Source organism: Lepidochelys kempii, chromosome 15 (genome assembly GCF_965140265.1).
Source record: "Lepidochelys kempii isolate rLepKem1 chromosome 15, rLepKem1.hap2, whole genome shotgun sequence".
NCBI lineage: Eukaryota > Metazoa > Chordata > Testudines > Cheloniidae > Lepidochelys > Lepidochelys kempii.
Window position 1 is genome coordinate 26,450,918 of NC_133270.1, and position 14,045 is coordinate 26,464,962.

A 14,045-nucleotide genomic window follows, 5' to 3' on the forward strand; every position below is an offset into this window, starting at 1 on the left:
AAAAAGCTACAGAAGTGATTGCAGTTTTCTTCCTCTTTTTTTTTTAATTCAAAGTTTGCAGGTCTGATTTGTCAGACACTGCATTTTGCTGTTGTATGAAAGATCTTGTGCTTTCAAACACTGAGCTAGCAGGGCTTGCCTAAATTCAGAGGGTAAATACACTTTTAAAGGGGAGGATTGATGTTAATAAGTGATTTAAAAATCAGATCAGTAAACAGAAAACTCTGATTTAAATAACTGAATTTAATCTTATTTTACATCTGTACTTTTTATTTTTATAAATAAAAAACCCCTTTCATTAGTTAGTATAATAATTAAAACACCTTTAATAGCCTATGCACCAAATTTGGTGGGTTGGTTGTTTTTTTTTTCCCTAACAAGGACAGCACTATATCTATACATATGTACATAAGTAATTATGTAGCTTAACATACACTTCTTCAGATTCTTAATTTTTACTTTATATTAGAGAATGGTGAATGATTCATTTCTTATTAGATAATTTTTTACTTTCTATTTGTATCAAGCTGCATTTGGACAGAAATAAAAATTTGATTAAAACATACAAAAACGGCATTTTAAAAATGTTTTTATTAAACAAAACTACCTTAAATGTGTTGGATTATATCAAGAAAAAAGTAAGTTTATCAAAACATGTTTAATAAATCAGTTTTAAATGCAAAACAATGGAAGAATGAACAGTAAATAGTGAACTGATGGATTGTTTACTGTCACCATGGATATGTATCTAAAGATCCAGATAAGTGCCTAGTGAGATTTTCAGAAGTTTGGTGCTTAACTCTCTCTCTCCACCTGCTAGTTAAACTGAAAAGAAAAGTAATTACGGCAAAATATTTTCTGGGCAAAAGAAACTGAAATAACTTACATTTGGAAAAATGTAAATAGCAGCATTCCCTCCATCCTAAAGACTGAAAGTAATAGACAGGTAGATACTTAATGCGATACATGATATTGTGACATTTATAAAGCTTGAGTTGATCTCAAAAGTTCAAGATGTTTCCCCCTAATTCTATATATAATTTAAAAAGTAACATCCTAAAATTCAAAGAGGGGTCATTGATGCAGATTATTTTTAAAATTTTATTTTAATAGATTACAGTAAATTTAGACCTTAACATAGGTTGTCAATTTCAAATTTAACTTTAAGCAGGTTTATATTTAAAAATAAAAATACATTTAAATAAAAACAAATTTAAATAAAAAAATATGTATTTGTATCCACTTTACTCTGAAGGCCCAGGACAGAGAATTTAGGTTGAAATTAACATGAGCAACCTGCAAATCCCACACCCTGCAGCACTTGAAATTCATCTTATAAATGTTGCCGTTATCAAACCAAGGCAGAGGAAACTGGAAGCATTCTATCCCAGAAATTAGATGCCAAATAGTGATTTTTTTATATTCAGGCACAACTTTTTAATAATGTGATTAAAATATATTTTAGAGCATGGTGTGTGATACTATCACACACAAAAACATATAATTCTCATACACGTCAATACCCTGTGTTGTGATGCACTCAGGCATAGTCCTATCTCAGTGCAGAACCCCACTGAAATCTGATAGTTCAACAGTAATGAAATCTGGTGCTAAGAAGGTAAACAGAAATTTAGTAAGCTGTCACAAGACTCTTTTCAACCAGTCCTGAGGCAGAATTTTCTTCTTCTGTGTAACAAGATTCTAAAAACATATAGTTTGACTCATATAATCTTACAATTGAAAAAAAAAATCTGATCCAGTAAATAGCTCAACTTGTTTTAATTTGAATTACTAATTTAATCCTGAAGCCCCTGCCTCAGGACTACAATTTTCGCTTTACAGATTTTTCCATTGTCTTAAAAAAAAATCTAATCATGGAATATATTAATATTGTGCTACACTGATGACTCAGTAATTAAGCAACACTTAAGAACTTAACAGTTCCTTAATGTTTCCCTCAAATCCTGTACTTCAAGAGAAATGACAAGTTGATATGCTTTCTGCCAATGAGTGGCAAAGCAAACTAGTTTCTGTATTACCACATGGAATGTTCTCTCATCGAGGTAGACTATATTTTCACCTTAATTTTAGGGAGGAAGCCTGTTTAGGAAAGATAATAGTGTATTATATTTAACATCTTTACCAGATGCCATACAGGAAATGTGAGCTAGTGTTTAGAGTGAGGGAGCAGAAGTTTGGATACTGAATTCATTTCCCCGCTCTACTGTTATTATTTGTATGACCATAGCACCCAGGCGACCTCGTCATGGACCAGGATCCCATTGTGCAAGGTGCTGTAAAAACACAGAACAAAGAGACAGTCCCTGTCCCAAACAGCTTACAATCTAAATATAACAGAAGAGACAATAGATGCATATATAGACAGAAGGGGGAATAGGAGTAAACAATGAGATAGTTAGTATTCGTCAGCATGGTAGGCTGTGGTCTCTGCACAGGAGCATTGTTAATTTTTTTGTCGGCATCACCGCCACTCTATGGCCTTGTCTACACTAGGAAAATTTTGCCAAGATAGTTATAGCAACCAGCATAACTAAATTAGCAAAAACCTCCTAGGCTGTGTCTACACCAAACACTTACTGATACTGGAATATCAGGATACTATTCCAGCAAAGCATTCCTAGTGTGTAGGCAGCTATAATGGCAAACCTGTGCTTTGTACTGGTATAGCAAAGCTACACCAGTAAAAGCGCAGATTTGTATAAACGAGGCATACGTGAATCTGGTTAAGTCATTTAACTTTTGTGCTACCTGTAAAATTCATATAAAAATAAGTCAATGGGATACTGTGAATCGTAATGCTTGTAGAGCAGTTCACAAAAGGCACTATGTAAGTGCAAGACACTATCAGTACAAGTTACTGTTACCTCTGTTTGTCCCAAGTGGTTAGCTAATTTCCAGGGTCCTGCAGGTTGTTTCAGGTAGGAAAAGAAACGGACGATGGAGAAAGGCTTTTTTTTTTTAATGCAATCCTATTTATTTACAAAGAATGGTCAAAGTCTTGTTTCCTTCAGCACAGTAGGAATCAAACAGAAGAGAGTTTCCTTGCTCAGAGTTCCAAGCCTCGTTCAGGTTTCAGAGTAGCAGCCATGTTAGTCTGTACCCACAAAAAGAAAAGGAGTACTTGTGGCAACTTAGAGACTAACAAATTTATTTAAGCATAAGCTTTCGTGAGCTACAGCTCACTTCATCGGATGCATTCAGTGGAAAATACAGATTTTATATACACAGAGAACATGAAACAACGGGTGTTGCCATACACATTTCCCCATGTTTATTCCCCCCCACCCCCACCCAACTGTTCCTCACACATTCTTGTCAACTGCTGGAAATGGCCCACCTTGATCATCACTACATAAGGTTTCCCCCCGCCCCCGCTCTCCTGCTGTTAATAGCTCACCTTACCTGATCACTCTTGTTACAGTGTGTATGGTAACACCCGTTGTTTCATGTTCTCTTTGTATATAAAATCTCCCCACCGTATTTTCCACTGCATGCATCCGATGAAGTGAGCTGTAGCTCATGAAAACTTATGCTCAAATAAATTTGTTAGTCTCTAAGGTGCCACAAGTAAGCCTCATTCAGTCATTCCTCAGCCAAAAAGTTCTCTAGGCTTTTTCTCGGGGCCATGCTCCTAGAGCTCATTCTGCTGTCTCCTTGGCTTTCAGCTCCTTCTCTGTGTCTGTTTCTGTGGTGTGTCTCTCTACTTCTCTCACAACCATCTTCATCAGTCTCTGCCCTACCCACTGCCTTTGCTATATCTGTCCCCAGGGAAACCTCTTGGGCCACATTGTTTAGCTTCTACTCAAGCCCTACCTTGTGCCTATGTTTGGGCAGTACTCCTATTATTTCAGCTGTCTGGTTCCATAAAGGAGCTCAATTGCTTTTTTACACTTTATCCAGAATGAAAGGTGGCTGTTACACCCACTAGCTTAAATAAGGTTTAGCCCAAATCATAACATTATTAAATTGTTACTTGGCCAATTAGGAAATAATACACTGTTCAATTCTTTTCAGCAGAAAGAGCTGCTAAAACAATTTTCTAGACTATTAAGTAATGTGGAAAAAGGAAATTTCAATGAGAAAATACCCTATCTGCTTTTCCATGTCTTGGAAACAGAGTTCCTGTTTAATTTGGCTCAAAGTGGCTCATGCACTAACCGAGTGCAAAACACGAAGGCAAACTATGCATATAAACCATCCAAATGCTACCATAATGTTCAAAGGGCTAAAAAAAGGAAAACTGGACAACTGTCTGTGGCAGGAAAATGGAACTGAAAGCCAAACTAGAAGCACAACTCAGCAAAACCAGGCAGGGAACATTCAGCAACTCTTATGTAGATGGGACAGATCTGGTTTGTAAACCACAGATTGTCTCCCACCTAGAAAGCAGCTATTTATAGGGCTCAAATCATCAGCTTATTTAATATGGATAACTGAACACCTGTCAGATAGGATTAATTTTTGGGCACTACAGACAGATTCCCCCAGTCCTTTGTGGCACCAGCCCCCTCCTGCAGTCCAGTACCTGGTCCTTGAGAGCATCTCCCTCAGGAGGCTGGTTTACAGAGTCCTCTCAGGAGAAAGAGACCTGGAATGGGAGAAGCACAGGCAATGCTGTGTGCAGATGTGTTTGCCCCATCTCAAAGAATATATACTGGAATTGGAAAAGGTTCAGAAAAGGGCAACAAAAATTATTAGGGGTATGGAATGGCTTCCATATGAGGAGAGATTAATGAGACTGGGACTTTTCACCTTAGAAAAAGAGACCACTAAGGGGGGATATGATAGAGGTCTATAAAATCATGACTTGTGTGGAGAAAAAATAAATAAAGGAAGTGTTATTTACTCCTTCTCATAACACAATAACTAGGGGTCACCAGATGAAATTAATAGGCAGCAGTTTTAAAAACAAACAAAAAGAAGTCCCGTCCCCCCACAGCGTACAGTCAATGTGTGGAACTCCTTGCCAGAGGATGTTGTGAAGGCCAAGACTATAACCGGGTTCAAAAAAAGAACTAGGTAAGTTCATGGAGAATAGGTTCATCAATGGCTATTGGCCAGGATGGGCAGGGATGGTATTCCTAACCTCTGTTTGCCAGAAGCTGGGAATGGGCGACAGGGGATGGATCACTTGATGATTACCTGTTCTGTTCATTCCTTCTGGGGCACCTGGCATTGGCCACTGCCAGAAGACAGGACACTGGGCTAGATGGACCTTTGGTCTGACCCAGTATGGCCGTTCTTATGTAATACTTTCCCTGTCCCAGGAACCTGCTCCAACCCCAGTAGCCCCTAATCTTACCTCAGCATATTATTAATCAGTTGAGAGAGGAGTTGCACTCAGAGAAAAGGAAAGACTTCACCAGCAGGGAAGGTGTTGGGAAGTAAAGTGGTTCATAATCACCGACTCCTCTCAGGAGGGAGTGGAGAAAATGAGCAGGTCACAGCTCTCTGGAGGCGTGGAGAGAGCTTACTTGAGTTTGGGGATTAGAGCTGTCTTGCAATCTGAAAGTAGTCTTCAAGGGTTAAAATAAATAAAAATATTTGGAAATAGGCTTGGGTCAAAAATACAATAAATTAAAGGGTTAACACTAATTTTAAGAAAATATATTAGAATAATGATAGAATGTGATTAGGGTTATTTAATTTAAAAAAACAGAACATGGGAAGGTCAATTCTAAATAAGAGGCAAAGGCTTAATACATTTTAAAAAATGTAAAAGGCATGGGTTAAAAATGCACGTAGGATTAAGAAATATGCATAAATGCAAGGTACCATTCTAATGTGATAGCATTTTTCACCCACTTTTCACTGGGATAAGTGTTTACACAGGGTGCAGGTGAAATAAGCTCTGTTTTCCTCTTCCTGTATTTTCTGTCCCATCATTTGCAGGCCTTTTAAGTTCCTGCCTTATTTCTTGCTCCTATGTATACTGTTCTCTCTCCTCAAAAAGAACAGGAGTACTTGTGGCACCTTAGAGACTAATAAATTTTACTCCTATTCTTTTTGCGGATACAGACTAACATGGCTGCAACTCTGAAACCTGTTCTCTCTCCTGTTTCTTTCCCTTCTGAGTTGCGCTCTTGGCCTCTCTCATATTTCTTTTCCTGACTGTGTTCCCTTGCTCTGTGTAAGATATGCTCTCTTTGTAATCTACATTGTGCACATATGCTAGTTCTCCCTCACCCCTGCCATCAATGTCTCTCTTTCCTCAGCACTTCCTTCCTCTGCTCCATAAAGTTTACCTTCATTTCTCATCCTTAAGCATTTTTGCCAGGGGCCCTACCAGCCAGCCAGAAAAGGAACAATTTTGCCATGGCCACTGCTCATGTTTTCATGTTGCTTACGCTTCTTAATGGATCAAAGGGAACTGATGTTTCTTCCACTGAACAGCTGATTGGTAGCCAAGGTAAAGAAGAATCTGCAGCTGCTTAGCAACTGTAAGCTGCTGTGCTATGCAGCAGAGTAGGGCTATAGTGGACCAGCCAACATTAGGCAGACCACATATCCAAGCCAGTTCTACTGAAAAACCCTGATTTAATAAACCAGCTGGAGCACTTGAATGGCCCTGTCCAAAAAAAATACCAAAAAACAAAACAAAAAAAACTAGGATATCATCAGTAATAGCAACAACATAAGGGGGAGAAAGAACTCAGCTTGATTTCATATCACAAGTGGAGCTTGCAATGTAGTAGTTAGAAAAAAAAACTGTTTCACTTATAAGCTGAACAAATTTGAAAGTCATCACAAGAGAAAAAAAAAAGAATAGTTCACAACTTTTTTTTTTAAAATAACTCTAACAGCATTTTCCATCAGCCAGTTATAGTGATCACAGACACTGCATTCACACTTCCTAAACCAGCTCAAGTACAATAGTGTCTCTAGACCATTTGAGTGATTGAAGTCTCAATATACAAGTATTTTGATCCATATATGTTTGTAGTTTACCACTCATAGTGTATTCTTTCATTTCCTATCAATAACACAACCTCATTGAATGCCAACATTTTTAACTACTGAAGTAATTTCTTGACGGTTTTAGGACAGGAAGCATTAAGCCAACATTTTGAAATGATGTAATAACTTCAAAGTACTGATCAATTTCGAGCTCGGTTAATTTATAACAACTTTTTAAAGTTTCAAAGTACTTTATACAATTACCAGCTGTAAACACAAAATGAATCATTTGACTTCAGCTGTAGCTCTATTTCAATTGTGAATGAAATGAGATGCAACAAGCTGGTATACGACTGGAATTGAATTTGCTTTGTTATTCTTTTATAGCTCAAAAATTATTATTTTTGAAAGCATTCAAAAACTGTCTTGATGTGCTGCTCATACTTAGTATTACAAAAAGTATAACGAATAGCCAACATACTGAGGTTACAAAAATCATATGTGCATCAAATGACATACGGATTTTTTCTGATGACAGATGTGTTCTTTCCACCATATGTGATTAGTTATGGACACATCTTCTTGTATCAAGATGGTGAAAACAATACAGTAGGTTAAAGGTTTCAAGTCTTATGCTAGATCAGTGGTTCTCAACCTTGTTGGGCTCAGGGACTCCTTTGCAAATGTTTATGGCTTGTCGCGCCCCAGCAAATAGACTGGGGGTGGAGGCCTTGGGGTGGTTTCAGTCAGATCCTACCCCTGAGGGGGGTTGAGTCCTGCCCAGCACTCACCCCACAGTGGCAGTTCCTGTGTTGTGGGGCTGGCTGGGCTTGGCTCTCCACTCCAGGTGTTTCACCGCCACTCAGGTTTGGCCCCGGCCCCCTGACTGGACCAAATTTGTGAGAGTGGAGTTGTGACCTGGCTCATGGAGTTGCAGTGCCACTCACTCAAATTTGGCCTACTCAGACTCTCGTCATCATGATGGCTGGGCCAGACCTGAGTGGTGCTGGGACCCCAGAGGCTGCAGTGCCTGGAGCAGGGAGGCAATCCCAGCCAGCCCTGTGGGACAGGATCCACAGAAGTTGCCATGCAATCCTTTGAAACATTCTGGTGACCCCTTTTTGGGTCCCAACCCATGGGTTGAGAAACCCTGTGCTAGATCATATGTATATCCCCAGTGACTATATTACAGGGCAGGGTAGAGGTAAAAGGCTGCCCTATCTAGAGATGGCATACTTTGGCTGAGAAATTACAGCCCCACTCTGGCAGAGGTTAAAAATTGTATGGCACCAAAAAAAAATATATATATATATATATATAAAAAGGAAAACCATCTTCCTTGGTTAACCTTCCCATTCTAACTATTTTAGGTTCTAGTATAAATTATATCATGTTTTGATGAGATTACAAGTTTGGTTGATAAAGGTAACAGTGTTGATGTAATAGACTTCTGTAAGGCATTTGACTTGACTCTGTACAACACTCTGATTAAGAAACTAGAATGATATAAAATCAACATGGATTCAAAACTGACTAACTGATAGGCCTCAAAATGTAAATTGTTAACAGGAAACCATCAATGAGTGGGAATGTTCATTATGGGATCCTGCAGGGATTGGTTCCTCACCCTATGTTATTAAATACTTATCAATGACCTGGAAGAAAATACAAAATGGTTACTGATGAAGTATGCAGATGACAAAGACTGGGGTAGTGGGTAAATAATGCAGAGGACCGGTCATTGATACAGTGATCTGGATTGCTTGGTAAACTGGGCTCAAGCAAACAATATTTTTAATATAGTCAAGTGTTTTATTATGGGCAAATGTAAAGACACACATCTGGGAACAAAAAATACAGGCCATGCCTCCAGAATGGGAGACTCTGAGAAGCAGTAACTCTGGCATTGTGGATAATCATCTAAACATGAGCTTGCAGTGTGATGCTGTGGCGAAAAGGAGCAAATATGATCCTTGGATTTATAAACATGGGAATATTAAGTAGGAGTACAGAAGTCATAGTACCTCTGCATCTAGCACTGCTGTGACTTACTTGGAATACTGTGAGCAATTCATGTGCGTATATTTCAAGAAGGAGGTTGAAAAATTGGAGAAGATTCAGAGAAAAGCCATGAGACCGATTAAAGGATTGGTAAACATGCCTTATAGTGAGAGACTTAAGGAGCTCTATCCATTTAGGTTATCAAAAGAAGATTAAGGGGTAATGTGATCACAGTCTAGAAGTACCTACGAACAGAAGTTTGATAACACCGGGCTATTAAATCTAGCAGACAAAAGGTATAACAAGATCTAATGGATGAAGTTGAAGCCAGGACCCACCCCCCCCAACCACCCAAAAAAAAATTCAGACTAGAAATAAGGCATAATTATTTTTTAAAAATGAGTGTAATTAATCACTGAAACAATTTGTCAAAGAGTATGATGGATTCTCCACCCCAGAAATGTTAAAAACAAGACTCAATATTTTTCTAAAAGATATACTCTAGTTCAACCACAATTATTGCACTTGAAGCAGTCATTAGCTGCAGGAAGTCCTATGGACTGTGTTATGCAGGAAGTCAGACTAGATGATCACAATGATACTTTCTGTCCTTCTATTAATCTACTGTCCAAAGCCGCATGAGAGTAGCTGCAAATGCCTGCACAGACACTGCACTAATGTACTAGTTTCTAATTTACTATTGTAAAAAAAACTGGTACAGTATAAAAGAGTATAAAAGAGTTGTAAGACTGAATACAGTCAAAATGAATGTTTACCAGGGTAGCTATAAAACTTATCATATAAATAACTGCTTCTATAGTGTCTTTCATCCTAGAGTATGTCAGATATAACACTTTGTCACAGAAATGCAACCGTGTCTGGGATAGCGATGATAGTCGCTTGGACAACTGACACAGAGCATGCTGCTCAATAATGAACCAGTGGGATACGTTGGGCAAGAACAAATCCTGTTCCTATGAGAAGGAGCATTATTGAATCATTAGGAAGCACACAGAGCAGAAATCTGCTTTTAAGGTGTCTCTCTAAAGATCCCCGTGTACTAAAACTGAGTCACTCTAACTCAGAGAAAGTCTGCGTTGACCTTTCTGGGATTTAAAATGCAGTGATAGCCCACTGTTTCAGACTTGATGTTTGGTTGCTAAGCCATCCACTCTACAGAGTATAACTGCTCTCAGATTGCCTCAACAACTTTTAGACTACATTTAAGACACTTACTATTTAACAACCTTACAAAAGCAAGGAAATTCCAAGTTCAGACATACATGATGTGATTTTCAGGGGTGCTAGATAGCCTCTTATTCACCAAGAGCTGCAGGTGCTCAGCACTTCTGAAAAATAGGCCACTAATCTCTGCTTCAACCCACTTTATGGTACTTACTGCAGCACATTTGGGCCCACGTTTTCAGTGCACCATCACACTGGCTTTCACTTGCATATATGTGCAACTCTCCACACACACTTTTCTAGCACTAACATTTGCTAGGGCAATTAACAGATAAGATTCTACTGCCTGACGACACAGGTGATGGTTTTGCACACTGCAAAGTGGTTAATTGCACACAAAGGAATTAGCACTGGAAAAGTAACTACATAGATGTGTGCTTGGACAGAGTTGTGCAAACACACACAAAAGTAGGGCCTTAATACATAAAAATCACCCACTATTTGGAAACCATAATCATAGTTGGGTATAACTAGTTAAGTGAAGAACAGAATTTCAGTTAAACCATTTTTTGGGGAGGAGGAGAGAAGGAGGTGGTAATTTGGGTTTTAACATTTGTTAAAATATCTGAACAGTTTAATATTTATTTAAAAATAAAAAACCAAGCACGAGAAAGTTAAGAGATGTTGCTTAAGATTAACTGACCACTTCCTCATTCATCACTTACGTCTTCAGCTTGCACAATATAGTGCAAGATCTAGAACTGTTTTACAATAGTACAAAATAATCAGCAGCACTGTTTTGATTGGGATGCTGTTTGGCTTTTGTTGTCTTTCGGTAAATTAAAATGGTTTTGACTTCTAGTCTAATAAAAAATAGTCAAGGAACATTTTAACAAGGATTTATGGTAAAGAAGGACTATATAGTAGTTTCTGCAAATATCTTTACTAATTATTATTTAAAGTGATCAGAACTACAGGTACGAGCAAGAGCCATGCACATGAATATGGCTTCATGGGTTAGGGCACTCCGTGAGTTTTACATGTTGCTAACAAAGAGATATTTTACTGAATACAAATATGCACTCCACTTTCTGAAATTAGCCCGGAGAGTTTCCTGTTTCACTGTATAAGGGACAAGAATGCTAGAGTGCATAATGACTTCAAAGAGATTCCAGAAAAGCAGGGGAAGGGAAAAAAAAAAAGTGTTTGAACCACTGCATCCCAATTAGACAGGAGAGGTGGCTGGTTAAAGGTATCAGCATTGGAGAGGGAAGGCAGGGGAGCCAATTTTCTAATTTTAAAAGTAAGCCTTGTGTTTTAGAGGCATTTTCACGTGGGAGTTTATGTTTGTGTATTCCATATAGACACACACACACACATGCATACAGGTTTATTGCTTATTCTAGTATAACAGATTGATTCAGGTTGCGGAAGAATCATGGATAAAAATATAGTCAACTATTAAGAGTAAAATAAACCCTTATATTTATTTTGAAAAAGATGAAAATGCAATGCCTTATTTGCACAACCCTACCCTACCTTAACCCTCTCAACATAAACCAAAGCTTTTACAAAAAACAAAAAAAATGACTAACTTTAGACACAAACTGGTACAGTGAACTCTGCACCATGCATCCCACCTCCAAGACGCAAGCATCTGTCTTAAGTAGCCACTTACCTTTTTCCCCTCCCATAAAAGTTCACAGTATGATTTTCTTCTACCTTTAAAAGAAGGCCTCCTCTACAACTGGGTTTTTCCTCGCCCTTTGGATGGTTGATTAAGGCTGGTTGCATTATCTGATCTAATTTTAGTGTGGAGTGGAGTGGAATGAAATGAACTCCTCCCCACACAGCAAAATGAGTATATAAACTTGGAAACAACCACAATACCCTCATACTTAGCTAGATGTAGGAAAAATCTATTTAATCTGATATTTCGCATATCAAAACCACCCATATTGGATTTAACTGCACTGAAAACGGACGTCTGTTAATTCTCCCTGTGAATAAACCTCCTACACTAGTTTCAATAGTGCCCTAGATTTTTTTCCCCTAGAAATACAGAATATGAGCTGGCCTCTCGCCTTGATCCTTTCTGTAAGTGGATATAAATGGATCAATGGACTAATATGACCCTCCATTTACTAAAAGTTGAGGCTGACAATAGCCGAGAAGTAAGGGAGAGAGGCCTCTCAAAACTCCTTTTGGAAAGGCAAGGACCCCCCTGCACGGACACAGAGTGGTGCAGAGACCATAGGTAATACAATGGCCGCAGGACCTACAATGAACAGACAGATCCCTGCACGGCATCCCTGAAGTCACCGGAGAAGCTGGGCCAGCCAACAACCTGATTTGGCACAGGCCATGCACTCTGCTGTCAGCTACTCCTCCCTCCCATCTCAATGTTGGACCCACCCTGTTTGTGGGCCGAAGAGGACAGAGGAAGATTAGCAACATACAGTGAAACCGACTTTGAAAAACAATGGGCTAAGAGCTATGGGGACTGTTTAAAGGGCTGAACTAAAGATCACAGTTCTTGTCCCGGTCTCTACATAGCTTTACACGTTTCTAGCAACATAAACCCCATTACATGCATCTGCACTCCAGACAGCGAGCCCGTCGCCTGATCTGTGTAAAGAAAACACCAGCTTCTAGAGCGATAAGGGTGCCCCATGCCATTTCCTGGCCATTTGGCTATTTTTGTATTGCACTCGCTTGTCAAATGCCTGTGCTATGCTACGGTCAGTTTAAAAAGTGACCAGGAGGATCTTCATAGCAACAATCGTTTTATTTATAGCCACGAGGGCTTTGTCTGCATTACTCGATGCTGCTTTGTCTTCCCCAAGCTAGTGTCCTGTTTCTTTAAGAGAGCTGCCAGCCTAGCCCTGGCCTCCCCTCCTCGCGCTCTCTCCCCCGCCCCCTCCCGGTCCCCCCCAGCCCCCCTGGGAGTGCCTAGCAGAACAGCAGGCGTTAGCTGGAGCCTTGCCAGGATCTCCGATTACAAGCCCCTGCTCGCTTCCTTCTGCTGCTGCAAAGTGCTTTCACGAAATGGCAACCATTTTTTCCCCGAGCCTTAAAAAACAACCCCCCCTTACTTCTCTTCTTCACTTTCCACAAGCCTCACAAAGAGGGGGGGGGGGCGGGCAGTCACCTCCCTGCAATGATCGGAAATAGAAACAACGCTAGACACTGGGAGACACAGACGTGCTGCTGCCCCCAAACCTGACAAGAATACAGCATTGCAAAGAAGAAGCCATTACGAACCACTACCCCACCCCCTCTCACAAACAATATGGAGTACAACCTGGAGCTGCGTGCTGAAATGCCAGACAGCCTCCCGGTTTTTCCCGTGGCACGGGGCTGCAAAGCCATGATACGCTTGGTGCATTAGCAGATTTTAAAATAAAACTCAGCTGGGAGTTAGTTGCATGGGCTCAGTAGCTGCATGAAAGCACAGAACTGCTGTGAACATCAACTGCGTCACTTCTTCCCGACTGTAACAATCCAGGCTGCAAAGTGTCCCTCCTTTGGAGGCAGCCTCCCTCATTTTGGATCTATTTTCAGACCGTTTCTAAAGTAGCTGCGTCTCGTGGGGAAGGATTTTGCAGCGCATTTTAGCGAGACCTTTACAGGCTCGTTGTCACCGTTCTGAAAACAGTCCCTTTTTGTTTTTTCGCGAGCCAGATTCTTCAGTAATTAGATGGATAAACACGTAAAGGGGGTTTCGTCTTCTAAAATCCTCCTTCATAATCTTACTGTTTGGAAATAGATATGGGGGGGGGAGAGAGAGAGAGAGAGCGAAGAAGAGAGGAACAATTTAACAGCCATGTAATGCCAGCATGGATCCGCAGTCTCCCTCCACAAAAAGCAGAGCTGCTAACAAGCGCTTTGTGGAGGAAAAAGAAATCACGCTCTGAAAAATATATATTAATATAGTCTGT

At 39.7% G+C, this 14,045-nt stretch overlaps 1 protein-coding gene and 1 long non-coding RNA gene across 4 annotated transcripts in view; both read right to left on the reverse strand.

Moving 5' to 3' along the window:
- The window catches only part of RHOF (ras homolog family member F, filopodia associated), a 48,779-nt gene that overhangs the window by 33,269 nt on the left and 1,465 nt on the right, over positions 1 to 14,045 (reverse strand). For 2 of the 3 annotated variants that reach the window (XM_073313500.1, XM_073313501.1), the window contains exon 2: positions 13,409 to 13,859. The exons of the other annotated variant lie outside the window; for it this stretch is intronic. In XM_073313500.1, the coding sequence (XP_073169601.1) occupies positions 13,409 to 13,492 (84 nt within the window). In that variant the 5' untranslated portion in view covers positions 13,493 to 13,859. The remainder of the gene's footprint in view (positions 1 to 13,408; positions 13,860 to 14,045) is intronic. 3 annotated transcript variants of the gene reach the window in all.
- LOC140898921 (uncharacterized) lies at positions 359 to 11,773 on the reverse strand. Its single transcript, XR_012155137.1, has 2 exons — positions 4,547 to 11,773; positions 359 to 3,115 (listed from the first exon to the last, which is right to left on the reverse strand). It is a non-coding gene; the product is annotated as an uncharacterized lncRNA (long non-coding RNA).